This window comes from Bos mutus, chromosome 1 (assembly GCF_027580195.1).
Source record: "Bos mutus isolate GX-2022 chromosome 1, NWIPB_WYAK_1.1, whole genome shotgun sequence".
In the NCBI taxonomy this organism is placed as follows: domain Eukaryota; kingdom Metazoa; phylum Chordata; class Mammalia; order Artiodactyla; family Bovidae; genus Bos; species Bos mutus.
Genome location: NC_091617.1, coordinates 43,603,477 through 43,618,953, shown reverse-complemented (window position 1 = coordinate 43,618,953; position 15,477 = coordinate 43,603,477). Strand labels below are relative to the sequence as shown.

The window sequence follows — 15,477 nt, the reverse complement described above, 5'->3', positions numbered from 1 at the left end:
CCCTTTGTGGTCTGGAATAGTTCAAATTATATTGAAATATATCTTAGTTTCTAAAAGGATACTATAAAAAACATTTTGAGGACAATTAAGGGACATTTATTTCAGTATGAACTGGATATTTGTTGCTTTAATGACTTTTATGTGAAAACTGTGATTATGCCGAACAGTCTTCATCTGAGAACATGCATGCTGAAGTATTTAGGGATGAAGCGTCAGAATGTCTGACTTGAAAATGATCAGCAAAAAAGAAAATATGTTCTTAGTAACTATGGGGTTTTTGAAGCTTTAACAGACTAACTGGACTTGGCTTTGCAGCAGGAAGATCTTTAATAACCTTCTAACTCTATGTGCTGTGTGTTTAGTCGCTCAATCGTGTCTCTTTGTGATCCCATGAACTGTAGCCCGCCAGGCTCCTCTGACCATGGGGATTCTCCAGGTAAGAATACTGGAGTAGATTGCCATGCCCTCTTCCTGGAGATCTTTCCAACCCAGGGATAGAACCCAGGAATCCCACATTGCAGGCAGATTCTTTACCATCTGAGCCACCAGGGAAGCCCAAACATATTGCAGTGGGAAGCCTATCCCTTCTCCAGGGGAACTTCCCAACCCAGGAATCGAACTGGGTCTCCGATTGCAAATGGGTTCTTTACCAGCTGAACTACCAACCACCAAATTCTGCTATTCTTATGGTCTACTGAGGCTCCATATCGATAACCTCAAGATACACAGATGACACAACCATTATGGCAGAAAGTGAAGAGGGACTGAAGAGCCACTTGATGAAAGTGAAAGAGGAGAGTGAAAAAGCTGGCTTAAAAATCAACATTCAAAAAACTAAGATCATGGCATCCAGTCCCATCAATTCATGGCAAATAGATGGGGAAAAAATAGAAACAGTGACAAACTTTATTTTCTTGGGCTCCAAAATCACTGCAGATGGTGACTGCAGCCATGAAATTAAAAGATGCTTGCTCTTTGGAAGAAAAGTTATGACTAAACTAGACAGCACATTAAAAAGCGGAGATATTACTTTGCCGACAAAGGTCTGTCTGGTCAAAGCTATGGTTTTCCAGTAGTCATGTATGCATGTGAGAGTTGGACTATAAAGAAAGCTGAGTGCTGAAGAATTGATGCTTTTGAACTGCAGTGTTGAAGACTCTCAATTGAGAGTCCCTTGGACTGCAAGGAGATCCAGCCATCCTAAAGGCAATCAGTCCTTAATATTCATTGGAAGGACTGATGCTGAAGCTGAAAACTCCAATACCTTGGCCACCTGATGCGAAGAACTGACTCATTTGAAAAGACCCTGATGCTGGGAAAGATTGAAGGCAGGAGGAGAAGGGGATAACAGAGGATGAGATGGTTGGATGACATCACCGACTCAAAAGACATGAGTTTAAGCAAGCTTCAGGAGTTGGTGATGGACAGAGAAGCCTGAGGTGCTGCAGTCCGTGGGGTTGCAGAGTCAAGGCATGACTGAGCAACTGAACTGAACTCGGTATTAGCTATTACAATCTGATGAAATGTCCTGGAGTTCAATAGTAGTGATGGTTGCACAACTGTGAATACACTAAAACCCACTGAACTGTAGGTAAACCTAATGATACACGGACTACATTTCAATAAAGATGTAATTTTTCAAGTTCAAGCTGTTAATGGCATAGGTGAAATATTACTTTCATTACACATTCAACCTGTGGAGTTGAGTCTTCCCTAAGTCAAACTGTCAATTTTAAGTAGAAATGCCAATCTATGGCTCTAAATTTAGTATGTTAGAATATCATGTTAAGAAGTTTTAAAGGTACTGTGTGAAACATATCAGTGGCAAAAAATGGTTGAATAACCATCAGTAAAAATTTATCATCCCTACTAGAAACATGTGTTATTAATGGTGGGCAAGTGACATCAAATCTTAAGAGGATTGATTTTACACCTTAATAAGCAATACTAATTCCCAGGGATCTGGGAGAGAAGAGGGGTACTCTTTCTTTGCACTAAATTTCTTTGAGCCTTGGTTTTCTCATCTTGAAAAATACAGTAAATACCAAGCTCAAGAGAAACGCTGGGCTGGAGGAAGCACAAACTGGAATCAAGATTGCTGGGAGAAATATCAATAACCTCAGATATGCAGATGACACCATCTGCAGAAAGTGAAGAACTACAGAGCCTCTTGATGAAAGTGATAGAGGAGAATGAAACAGTTGGCTTAAAGATCAACATTCAGAAAACGAAGATCATGGCATCCAGTCCCATCACTTCATGGCAAATAGATGGGGAATTAGTGGAAACAGTGGCTAACTTTATTTTTCTGGGCTCCAAAATCACTGCAGATGGTGATTGCAGCCATGAAATTAAAAGACACCTACTCCTTGGAAGGAAAGTTATGACCAACCTAGACAGCATATTAAAAAGCAGACATTACTTTGTCAACAAAGGTCCATCTAGTCAAGACTATGGTTTTTCCAGTGGTCACGTATGGATATGAGAGTTGGACAATAAAGAAAGCTGAGTGCAGAATTGATGCTTTTGAACTGTGGTATTGGAGAAGACTCTTAAGAGTCCCTTGGACTGCAAGGAGATCCAACCAGTCCATCCTAAAGGAGATCAGTCCTGGGTGTTCATTGGAGGGACTGATGCTGAAGCTGAAACTCCAGGACTTTGGCCACCTGATGCAAAGAGCTGACTCATTCGAAAAGACCTTGATGCTGGGGAAGATTGAAGGCAGGAGGAGAAGGGGATGATAGAGGATGAGATGGTTGGATGGCATCACCGACTCAATGGACATGGATTTGGGTGGGCTCCGGGAGTTGGTGATGGACAGGGAGGCCTGGCGTGCTGCAGTTCATGAGGTCACAAAGAGTCAGACACGACTGAGCGACTGAACTGAACTGAACCAAACTCATAATACTGCAACCCCTGCAATTCTGGAGGGTACACAGATATGGGTATCCCAGAGTGAATTCTAGTTCTCTGGGTATCAGACCAGTGCAGAGAGGATACAGCTACATAAGTGCCTGGTGCAATCAGTGACAAGTATTTTCATTTGATATTCATGAATAATAACTGGGCTATTAAGATGAGCAAACAATTTTAGACAAGTAGTTCAAGGGAGTAATTTACTACACATAGAATGTAATGTCATTAGTTTTAAACTCCCTCTTTCCTCTTACCCATCTGGATGAACACAAAGAGGAATCTAATACTTTCAAACCTGAAATTGGAACACTTCAATTCCACTGTAAGGATAGCCCTCAATCTCCTAATTTTGTGGTATCTGTAGAGATTTACAACTGGGTGGAAATGGATAAAGAGAGAGAGATACTGTCATTAAGAACAAAGTTTTGAGGACTTCCCTGGTGGTCCAGTGGTTAAGAGGCTGCACTCTCAATGCCTCCAGTGCCGAGGGTACAGGTTCTATCCCTGTTGGGGAACTAAGATCCTATGTGCATGTTGGCATGGCCAAACACAAAAACAAAAACCACAAAGTTTTGAGCAAATTGTACTGATTTATTTACAACTGTAATTTATAAAGAGTAACACAAACATCTTTACATTAATATTATGAAAAAAGTCCCATGGCTGAAATGGGCAAAAAATGAGACTTCAGGACATTTCTAAAAGGGGCACCAAAAGAAGGGGAAAAATGCAATACAACAGTCGTGGGGAGTTATAAATATCAAGTATTGTACCAGGTGCAGTTTCATGCAAATGTCTTCAACCACTCAAACTGTTTTTATTTAGATACGAGAATAAAATATCTTGAACTATGTTGCCTTTTATTCACTTGATTTCCTTTAAGTAAATTAAAATAACTGGCTGTAAACAGGATACATCTGAATATTTCTATCAACCCCTAGAGATAATCCATGACATTTTAGGACATGGCGGGTTGTGAGGACTTGTTACTTCCCTAACAGATTTTTGTAAGCAGTCATTCCATGGCCCCAAATGTGTTCCTGGATTTCTTTCACCAAATGTGTCTAACACAAAACTCAATGAATTAAACTGAGAAAGCTGCAAAATAAAGCAGACCACTTGCAGTTTTGTCATATTAAGAGAATAAAAATCATTTCAAACCACTAGAACTTTAATAAGAAAACAAAAAAACAAGAGAAAAATATTTCATGAAGTGATGATAAAAACTAGTTTATACAGCTCTCCGATCATCTAGCTTTTCTTTAAGTCAGTATTAGTGTGGTCACAGACATAATCTCACAGAAGATAAATCCATGTGTGCTCAGCACCTGTTTTGAAATATCCTAAATCAAATACTCCTCTTGTAATAGAGACCAATGACACTTGTAAAGATACAATTTTGTCCCCCAAGTGTTAATTTTAATCTTAACATGCCTACCTACTTATTATAATGCTTTTAACTGCTCCTTAGATACAATTAAGATGAAGTGTAGTATCTAAAGCACTCAGTGTTAAGATTATTAGCTAATGGTACAAAGATGACTTAGAAACTGATGTTTCAACATTTTACTAGCTGGTCTGAATTTGAATTGGCTGGAATCTTCATCCATTTTATTAAAAAGATTTCACTCTTTTTAAGAACAGAAATGGCAAACTAATTATTGATCTATATAATACTTTTTAGTTTCTGATACTGCTCAGTGGGTAAAACTAAATGTAGCAATTAAAGGGGTCTCTTCAGTGAATTCTATCTCTAATTTTCAGTGAAGACATTGCAAATACACATGTGTATGGTTGTTTTTAAATCTGAAACTGATGCATGTTCTCTTAAAACAGCTCTTCAAAACAGAACTGCATTCTGCACCCTTAGTTTATAAGGGCACAGGGTCAGCTACTTTCAAGTCATTTGATAACTGACCTTTATAAGAAATCATTTTACAAAACCAAAAATGCAAAAGAAAATTAAAAAAAAATTTAACTGTCCAGAGATTGATTATAATAATTTATACTTTCTTAGACTTGCTATTTAAGCACCCCCATAAGCAAATGAAAGTCTCCAATTAGTATTCAGTCAGGAAAATATGTCCATATTTCTCTTGGTTGCCTTAATTTCTTTTGAAATAATTTTCATTTATATTAACTTTCCAAAGCATCCAAAACTTTCATGATCTGTTGTTTTATGGCTTTGGTAGCATCTCCTGCATTTGGAATCAAATACCTATGGGGAGAAAAATATATGTTAATAACACTGCCTTCTGTTGAGGACTCAGATTCCACTTCCAATGGGGAAGTGACCCACAAACCCAGCACAGACGCCCTCCCATGTACTCCCCCCGTCACTTCTCTCAACATATACTCAAAAGTGCTATTTTGAAAGAAAGAAAATCCAAGTGCAAAATGATTTTTCTAATTATTGTGTAGAGCAAGGTGGAATGAACTGGAGATCAGGAGTCAGGAGGGCTATATTTGGTTCTAACACAAGCTAAATGTGAAGATCTGTTAGTCACTCAATCCCTCTGGGCTTCACACTGTTACCTGTACGATTAAAGATGATTTAGCTTCAACAGCAATGTGGCTACAGCCCTGATGCCAGTCCAAGAACTGTTTGTCACTGGTCCGCAAGAAGGCGAGGAGGAGCCTGTATCAGACTGTTAACTAACTACATCATCCAGCACACTGCTTAGTTCACTGAGACTTTTCAAAACAAGAACTTTTTGATGAAGGAAAATAAAAACAGTGACTTACATTCCGAGAAAAGCTCATTTAATTGCAAAGCAGCATGTAGTGCAGCACTGATGTAGGGTATTCCTAAAGACCCTTCTGTCAAAGTCTGTGAAGTTAGCTATGGCACTTAATGAAATCATGTGCTAATGCCTAATCCATATATTACAACAAATTTGCAAGGAAAAGATAGCAGGAATACCAATAAAAGTGGTTCAGGTATCCTATTCCACCATCCATTTCCCCAAAGTGAGAAACAAATCATGTTTAATCATGAACTAATTCAGTAATTCAGATAATATCATCCTAAGAAAATCTTACCTTTCGATTGCCAAGATTTCTATTCCTGAAGCGCTACTGTTTCCATACTTGAAGGTAATTAGCTCAGGATGTTTTTTTTTGGATGTTATTTTAACTACAGAATTTAGTGCTTGTCGAGACTGTATATAGGCCAATCCTTTTCGTGAAAGAATCTCCCTTAAACAGTACATATGTGTTGCAGTAACCAACAGATGACTTGAGAGAGACAAAAGATTAAAAAAAGCAAAAAGAAATGTCATTCAGAACAGCTGTTACTTCAACAGTCCCAATTAAAAAAATTTTCAACTCCAGATGAAACTACTTTTGAAGGCAAAGGATCACTATTGATTTAAATAAGCTACTTAATAACAGCTTTTAATTTGCCTTTAGTTGCAGGCAAAATTAGTGTTTTATTGACAGATAAATTCTGTAACTATTTAAGAGTAAAGTTTATATTTAATATAATAAAAACTATAATTAGAAATTATTAAAATAATGGATTTTTGGAATCTATTCTACATGTAGTATATTTGAAATATACTACCTTTCAGACTTTTAACAGCAAACTATCCTCATGTGACATACCATAGCATATACTTTATATCAAAGCAATACCTGGACTGCCTTACATATTTAGTAATATTCTGAAACGGGCCCCAAAGACAAAATAAGGATAGAATTATTAACACCCACACCATGCCTTGTGTCTCAGCTCACTTTTAGTATAGTAATAGTACTCACACACTTTTATGAAATACAATAAGACAGATATCCAGAATGAGGGACATTCTGCAGAAAACCTGACCTAGACTCAAAGGATTCACTCATCATGAAGAAAAGCGGGCAGTATGATGAGGGGAGCACTACTGTTGTTCAAGGGATGAGACTAAGGAGAGAGAGAAGGCAAATGCGATGTGTAAAACAGGACTAGACCCTGGATCAGGAAAAAAGGATAAAGACTATAAAAGATACCTTGGAGATACTGTGAAAAATTTACATGTGGTCTGCATGTTACATGATGCTCATTTTTAAGGTTTTTAAAGATGTGACAGTGTTATTGGAATTGTGGAGGAGACTATTCATATTCTTGAGAGATTTATGCTAAAGCACTTGTCATATTTATAAGCTGCTTCTGAGTGGTTTGACAATGGAAAAATGTGTATATGTGTATGTATTTACAAAGATATTTACACAGAGAGATGGGATACTGTGAAAAAAAGTTAAAAGTAGCTGAGTTTGAGAGAGGCTTATATTCTATGTACTATTCAACTTATCTGTTTAAATTTTTCCCAAAAAATTACCTAAAAAATATTTTTTTAAAAACTAAGATATATAATACAAGCTGACAGAAGAAATTCTATCTTACTGTACTTAGATACATAGAATTTCTTTCGCACTTAACCTTCATATCACGACTTCTCTAAATTCAATCTTACTTCTGAAGAAGGCATTTTAAGAAGTACCGAGGGACTTACCTGGTGGCACGGTGGGTAAGAATCCGCCTGCCAATGCAGAGGACACAGGTTTGGTCCCTGGTCCAGGAAGATTCCATATGCCATCAAGCAACTAAGCCCATGCGCCACAACTACTGAAGCCTGTGAGCTCTACCACTCCAGCAGTTTCCAACTACTACTAAGCCTACATACTCCAACTACTAGAGCCTGTGCTCCACACAAGAGAAACCACCGCAATGCGAAGCCTGTGCACAGCAACAAAGAGCAGCCCCCACGCCCAGAAAGTCCATGCACAGCAACGAAGACCCAGTGCAACCAAAAATGACATTTAGAAAAAATTCAACTTAAATAAAAAGTACCTAGGAAACATGTGTCCACTTTCTTTCACTTCTTTACAAGGAAAATGATGCTTGACATCTGGCTTGTTTATCCAAGTCTGAATGTTCACAACCTCTTTTCTATCATCATCTGACATTGAAGAACTGTCGATTTCATCTGTAAAGAATTTAAGATGTTAAAAGTGGGTATCACCAACTTTAAAAATGATAGCCTGAAAAAATTTCAGTAGTATTTTAAACAGACAGGTTGAAAAACAAAACAATCGATTCTAACCCAGCTACTGTATTTCCTGTGCCAATGATACTAATATAAAAGTATTATGATGAAACATCACTACATATGGTAAGAAAATCAAGTGAAAATATAACATATATACTTTTATTACAATATTAAACTACCTGAGGAATTTCAACTTTTTTGATTTATACAACGTAACTCTAATCTATGACTAGTCTGTAGGGAGATGGTGGAATTGTCCAATCATTATATTACCACCTATCTTGAGGGCAAAAATGGCTGAGTTCTTTTTCTCTTGCTGGTTTCTTTTCCTTTTTTGTTCATTGAAGTACAGTTGATTTACATAATTATATCAGTTTCAGGTGTATAACATAGTGATTCAATATTTTTATAGATTACACTCCATCTACAGAATTACTGGCTTCTGATTCTGGGGGAAAATAACAACTAAATAATCCTGGGATAAGTAAGTCTATTTAGTGGGGTTTTATGTGAGAGAAATGTAAGACATTCCTGTTATTCTGTTTTTCTAATTTAAGAAAGGGAATTACACTCCCTAGAGTTAACTGCAGATGTTCTTCTCTTCACTTTTCAAGAAATCAAAATACAAGAGACATAGTAAAAAAATGAAATCTCATGTATCTATTCACTTCTAGCTTAAATAAAAACTAAGCCCTCATGGATTTCTGCCCAATCACATCCCCATTTCTTTTCCACCAAGAAACAGTGACTATCTGAATTTGGTGTCACATCTTTACTTTTAATCAAACAAGAATATTATTAAATAATATACTGTTTTGCATTCTAAGTTAACATAAATAATAGACTGCTCAACTGTATTCTTCTCCAACTGCTACCCTATTCCCAACATCATAAATTTTACCCATGTTGACAATCATAGCTCCAGTTTTCTTATTTTCATTTCTGTGTAATTTTCCAGAGTGTAAATACATATGTATAGATATAAAAACATGATATGTGAAAATACACCAACATTTCTTCATCCATTTCCTTCTTTTGTTAATGGAATAACAAATATTTAGGGAAAGACAGACTGATAGGTAACAGGAAAATGACAGAAGAGACAGAGCAAAAAGGAGAAAGGGAAACAATTACAAATAGCATACAGAAGTTTATGAAACAGAAGGTAAGAATAGCTAGAGAAGGTGTTGGGGAAAAGCTATAAAGAAATAAAGTACAATGTACTGATTATTTTGTTATACTATAAAAGAGAAAATGTACTTTTAGAGTTTTTATACAGGGATATAAAAATATTATATAGAAGAAAAATAAAAATTCTGTATTTGCTTCAAAAAAATTACATATAGAAAATTATTTTCCCTTCAATGCAGTTTTCAGGAAGGTGACTGTAATATACATTAAACTGTCAAATGTGAGTCCCTCTAATCTGGCAATCTTACTGGGAATTATTTACCCTCTAGATACACTTGCAAAAGTTCACCTAGATATATGTGAATATACATTCATGTACGCACACACACACACACACAAAGATAGCCACTGCTATTTGCAATAGTAAAAAGAACTGGAAAACTACCAGGGTCAACTGGGAGAAGACTGATTTAATTATGGTGCATTTGTATAACAGGAAGTCAGCTGTGGGCTGAGGTGGAAAATACACAATATGTATTACTAAGTGAAAAAAGCAAGATGAGATTTGGGAGTATTCTTCTTGTTTTGTACTTTTATATACAACATATATTTAATATATAGTATATATATTTATATATTTTTTCTAACTCAACACACATTAATACTAATTATGATCACTTAGGGTAATCTGAGCAGTGGGATTATGAACAAAAACAGTAATTTTTTAAAACATAAAGACAATCACGAATTTCCCTGGCACAATATCCCCATCTTGTGGCCCTTTAGGATATTGCCTCCAGTTTCAAAAGGCTCTTTTCAGAGGTCTCAATTTTGAGATTTCCTGAACTTGAGTCCCACAACTCTTAATCCCCTACATGGCTGAATCAAGGGGATTTACGTCCAATCCCATGGATTTAAATACTATTTATACCCTGATAATTCCCAGATTATCACCGGCTTAGACATCTCTCCTCAACTAGACTCCTGTAATTATTGCCTACTCAGCATTTCTACTGCATAATTTAAGGCATCTAAAACCAAACTCTTAACAGAAAAACCACAGACTCTCCAATCTCCTCTACAGAATCTCACTGTGTCTTGCTGGTCCCAGAACGATCTCTACAATCACTCCTGATGCCTGAGGAAAGCAGTCTGTATACAGAGAAGTGTAGTACCACACCTGTGTCGTATTCTTCCTCATCCCCGATGCTGAAAACAGGCTTCACACCACGATAAGGCTTACCCACTCTGTCACTGCTGCTCACATGCCTATAATTCAGAGAATTGTAAGAGGGAAATCATCACTTAAGTTTCTAAAGATTTTCCCCAAGTATCATCTGAATATTAAAATACAAATGTTCTTTGTCCACCCCCTACCTCACCATGTACCACCCAGTTTCAGGCCAGCTATGTTAAGGAAATTGAAACAAGATAAGGAAATCATGTTAGCAAAAGTGGCACAAGGGCTTGGTGTGCAGAATGCTTTCAAATCTGTAAAAATTATGGTTTAAACAATTTTAATGTTCACATAAACCAACGCACTCTGTGTCCTCAGCTGTAAAACGGTAATGACAATATCTACTCTTCCTGGCTACTGTGAAAATTAAATCAGTTAATATCTGGTAAAGCTCTTGAAATAATGTCTGGCATACAGCAAGTGCTACATACATGTTTCTTAGACACAACAGTTTATGAAACCAAATATTCAAATTCTAGTAGGAGTGCCTAAGGGCTTCTCATTTGGGTACAGATGTCTTAAGGCTTTTCCTCCCATTTTTTGTAATTTCTGTTACTTCTGTCTCAATAGAAACTAAGATGCTACTTCTTTTACATAAATAAACCATGAAAATTCTCAAGTGAGAATAAACCACTTCATTCTCAAGTGGCAGAAACAAACAACATGTAAACTCAAACTTAATTAGTTCTGTAGGAAGTTCTCTTTTTTATATAAAAATCAATACCTTGTTACTTTTCAGGTAATCTCCAATAAACCAAGAAATACAATTAAAATATTTAGACAAAATATTACATGTTTCTGGAGAAAGAGTACTATTTGTAGGATAAAGTTCAGCTAAGATAATCTATGATGAAGGAAAATTGTGACTTGCTTTTTCCCTTGTCATGTTAAGATAGAGTTCAATTAAGTTGTCTTAGAATTCAATTTTTCCAAAAAAACAGAGATCAAATCTATATTTTAAATAATTTCTTAATACATAGCATCAATAAAAATAATGACCTAATTTGGTTAAAATAAGCTTAAATCTTTACTTCTCCCAAAACAATATTCCTTAACAGAAAACCAACAAGAGTTGAGTGTATGACAGAATTGTAAATTAATCAATACACTGCTTACAGTTTAAGTTAAAATCATAAAATCATTTGATTTTTATGCTAAAACATATCTAATGTAAAGTTATCCTATAAATTAGCAAATTTTACTCATTAAAGACAAAAATATGAAAGAAATAATTAAAATAAATCTATGCACTCAGATTCAGCTCTCTAACAAAAGGCAAAGACAAACACAGCTTTATGTAACAATACATTTGTGTCATCTAGATTATAAAATTGTATGAGATTGTGTTACTGGTTCTCTCCTGATATTAAAGCATAATTAAACTTCTATAATATAGAAAGTAACAAAGATAATGTTTACAGTAAATGCTTGTACCAGAATGTTTGTATGAATAAAGTGACATCCAAAAAAAAGATACCAAGCTATACATTATTGAGCAAAATGTATAATACAATGCAGTTTTTATAAACAAGATGGCTAAAGATAACTAACAAAGTTCTTACAAGACTATCAAAAACTGAAACTCAATATCTGGACTCTTTAAAAAGCAGTCTATCTATGCTTTTTTGCAGAAACAAAATCTACAAAATAGTCTGAATAGATTTTAACTTTACTTACTGGGCTCAAAAACAAACCACATTTATTCTAACTTTTCATTAAATTCTATTTTCAAAATGGATATAATCTCTAGGGACCAGAAAAGATAATTTTTAATTTTTTAAAAATTATTTGGGATAAAATTTGGAAGTTAAAAAAAAAATCAGAATAAGTCGATGGTCCTGTAACAAGAGAAAACAGAAACATGATTCACAAGTAGATTATAATTTTAAAAGAAGCCATCCCCTTTAAAATTATAAAATTCTAATAGAAGCTCTGTAACTGGCATCATACAGGAGCAGTCACAGTAAATAAAATCTCTTATACGTAAGTTGAAAGTAAACTATTGCTAAAAATGCTACTTCTAATTCACTGAAAACACGGAAATGATCTGCCAAAAAAGTCAACCTCATTATTCCAGAGCTTAACTTACTTTTCAAAGTATGACTAGAACTTCTTTTTAAATGTTCATAGGTATTGCTATAATTGATATTCAAATTAAAATCGTAGAAAAGTCGTGCATATAAAAATGTAAAGCCATATATATAAGGTTCTATTGTTTATCCTAATTGAAGATCCAGTAGATTTCTAAACTTTAAACCTATGGAATTTAATAAACACCCCAATTTTACTGGGATAAGAGAAGAGATGGATTATATATTAACATGTCCACTGTGGCCTAATTTCTTTCAAGGAAAAGCAAAGGCAGAACCCTAGAACTGGAGTTCTTTGGAACTGATTTATATAATGTTGTCTCTCTAACTTAAACACATACATCTTATTAAGAAAATTCTAGCAATATTATCAAATGACATAGTGTACGTGAAATAACAAAAAATTTGAACCGCAAACTATGCTTTTTTTCAGGTGCTACAATTTTCTCCACTGTTAGGGCGTGAGACAAAAGTAAATGATCTCCAAAGCTAATAGCCTCCCAACTCTGAGACTACGTATTTTCTTTGTTTCATCTTCCTCTGTCTTAGAATAAAAACATGAAATTTGTTTTATAAAATTGTGTTTGAATGTATGTGATTTTCATCTGAGGAACAGGAGATATAAAAGGAGAGGCAAGGAAAAAAATTTAAATGATCAAGCAAAAAAACCAAAAGGAAAGCATAACAGCATCACACACTCCTAAAAGCAGAATGAGAAGAGTTCAGCATTTGAGACAGCTGCATGAAATCTGAGCCAAGACAGCAACAGGCTTAGAGACAGCGTGATGCATGCTAAAGGAAAAGGATGGTCCAGTAAAGCTGTGCTACTCGTTGGCTTACCGCTCGGTACATGTTCTGTCTGGCCAAGGAAGATTGAAAGACATTCTACAGCAAATTGAGGCAGAGGACAGAACAATATGATTATTAAAAACACAACAGCTTTAAAACAAAAATATAGTATAATCAGTTCTTCTAATTGTGTATATTAAAAAGAAAATGTTTTGATGATCCCAAGTACAAAGAAAAATGAAGAAAAGCCAGTTTCAAGTGATTATTTAACAAAGAGAATAGTCTTTTCAACTTAGTATTATCACCAGTTCATTTTAAAATAAAATTTTAAGTGTTCATGCTACAAAATGTAGCAATAATAGTACCCTAATTGAGAATGCACTAATTAAAAGTATTTTTAAAAATAAAGCTTTTGAAAGCAGACACAATTTTAATGAGCAAAAAAAACTTTCAGCCTTGATAAAAAAACTTTTAACATTATTTATCAGTTGCCCATTTTAGACAAAGTACAGTTTTTTGGATTAATAAAAATAACCTACATTTGTTATTTACTAAACGAAAAAATATATATACCTCTGTATGCATATGTACTTTATTTAATAAAATGAAAAATAGTACATTCCTTATATTCAGTTCTTAAAGTCAAATACTTCAACTCTCCTAGTATACTGCAAGTAAGACATGAGATGAAATTAAATACTATAATACATTTCCAAGATGAGGCCTGCTTAGAAACGAATTTCACACTGGAATTATTAGGTTAGCTTTGAACTCTAAGAACAAGAAAGATCAGTGAAACTAACGTGGAGAAAAAGAAAACATATTGTGCACTCACAGTCCCAGTGAGAAACAATATAATAGACATTCTTAAACTTCCTTATCATTTGTTAGCTGGTTACTTCATTTGTAATTCATGGGAGAAGTGAGGTCACACATGCCGTGAACAAAATTCTATGAAGATCTGAATTCTTAAACTTAAGAAAACGGGGTTCTGCTTTATTTAGTATGACTCAATTTTCTAGGTTTTAAATTCCTGAAGCCAAGAAAGAGATTACTGCTATGACATTACTGCACTTAACAGATGATTCCAACCACGTGACAGGTGGGATTATACATAATAGTGCTGGAATATTTTTTTCTAATGAATGGCTTGAAGGGGCAGAATTATTATTTGCCACCTATTCCGGGCAGTGGAAGAAGAGAGTAATCTTCATAGTCAACCTTTACAGCAATAAAGAACATCTCTGTGATGATAATGAAAACTGGAATCATCTAATAAAAAAATATAATTTACAATCTTTTTTTAAAGCACATTCTATTCAACTAACATTTACTGTAAGATACTTTTCTTCAGCTTGAATTACTCATCACAAATTCATACTGTATAAGTAACTCACCGGTCCACAGGAGTTGATGTATTCTCAATAAAGCTGATAACTTTTTCCCTGACATTAACAGATTTTGTCTTCAAAGCAACAGTCATTTTATTAACTAATGATTTCATTCCTCTATCATTTGAACCATTAGAAGATTCACCCTAGGGGGGGAAAAAAAGAATTTACTGATGAATTAACTGCTCTCCAAATAACTAGCAAGACACACTACTGCTGAAGGTTGTCTCGATGTTATGCACTGAACTGGGTGCACCTCCTACCACAAAATCATATTTTAAAGTCCTAATTACCCAGTATACCTCAGAAAATGACTGTAGGTGGAGACAGGGCCTTTAAAGAGTAAATTAAGGTTAAATGAGGTCATGTAATAGGTAGGCCCGATCCAAAATGACAGATGTCCTTACAGGATAAAGGGGAGACATCAGGGACTTACCAGCCCAGAAAAAAGGCCATGTCATCTGCAAGCTGAAGACAGGTGCTTCTGGAGAAATTAAACCTGTCACCCCTTTGATCCCAGACCTCTAGCCTCCAGGACAATGAGGAAATAAATTTATGTTGTTTAAGTCACCTAATCGGTTGTGTTTTGTTAAGGCAACCCGAGTAGACTGACACACTGGGTGAAACCATTTTAGGAACGGAAGGTAGAAATGAAAACTGAGGATACGTACTACACACATAAATGTGTGCGACCTGAAACTACCTTTTATTCAGTAAGAAATGAAATTATTGACCTCTTAACTCAGATAACTCTATAAAAATATGTAAAATTACAATCACAGTATCATTCATATAGCTAAATTTTGAAACATTTATTCTTTGTAAATTTTTGCTGTTTAAGACATTATTACTTAGGTCTTTATTTCTCAAGAAAAGTCATCTTTATGTAC

At 35.0% G+C, this 15,477-nt stretch overlaps 1 protein-coding gene across 1 annotated transcript in view; it reads right to left on the bottom strand.

The window, feature by feature from the left end:
• Positions 1 to 3,757: 3,757 nt before the first annotated feature.
• TBC1D23 (TBC1 domain family member 23) overlaps positions 3,758 to 15,477 on the bottom strand; it is a 57,728-nt gene continuing 46,008 nt past the window's right edge. Inside the window, exons 14-19 of the mRNA XM_070368347.1 lie at positions 14,594 to 14,733; positions 13,248 to 13,292; positions 10,261 to 10,349; positions 7,751 to 7,886; positions 5,959 to 6,153; positions 3,758 to 5,134 (exon numbers count right to left, since the gene is read on the bottom strand). Coding sequence (XP_070224448.1) covers positions 5,053 to 5,134; positions 5,959 to 6,153; positions 7,751 to 7,886; positions 10,261 to 10,349; positions 13,248 to 13,292; positions 14,594 to 14,733 — 687 coding nt within the window. The 3' untranslated portion in view covers positions 3,758 to 5,052. The remainder of the gene's footprint in view (positions 5,135 to 5,958; positions 6,154 to 7,750; positions 7,887 to 10,260; positions 10,350 to 13,247; positions 13,293 to 14,593; positions 14,734 to 15,477) is intronic.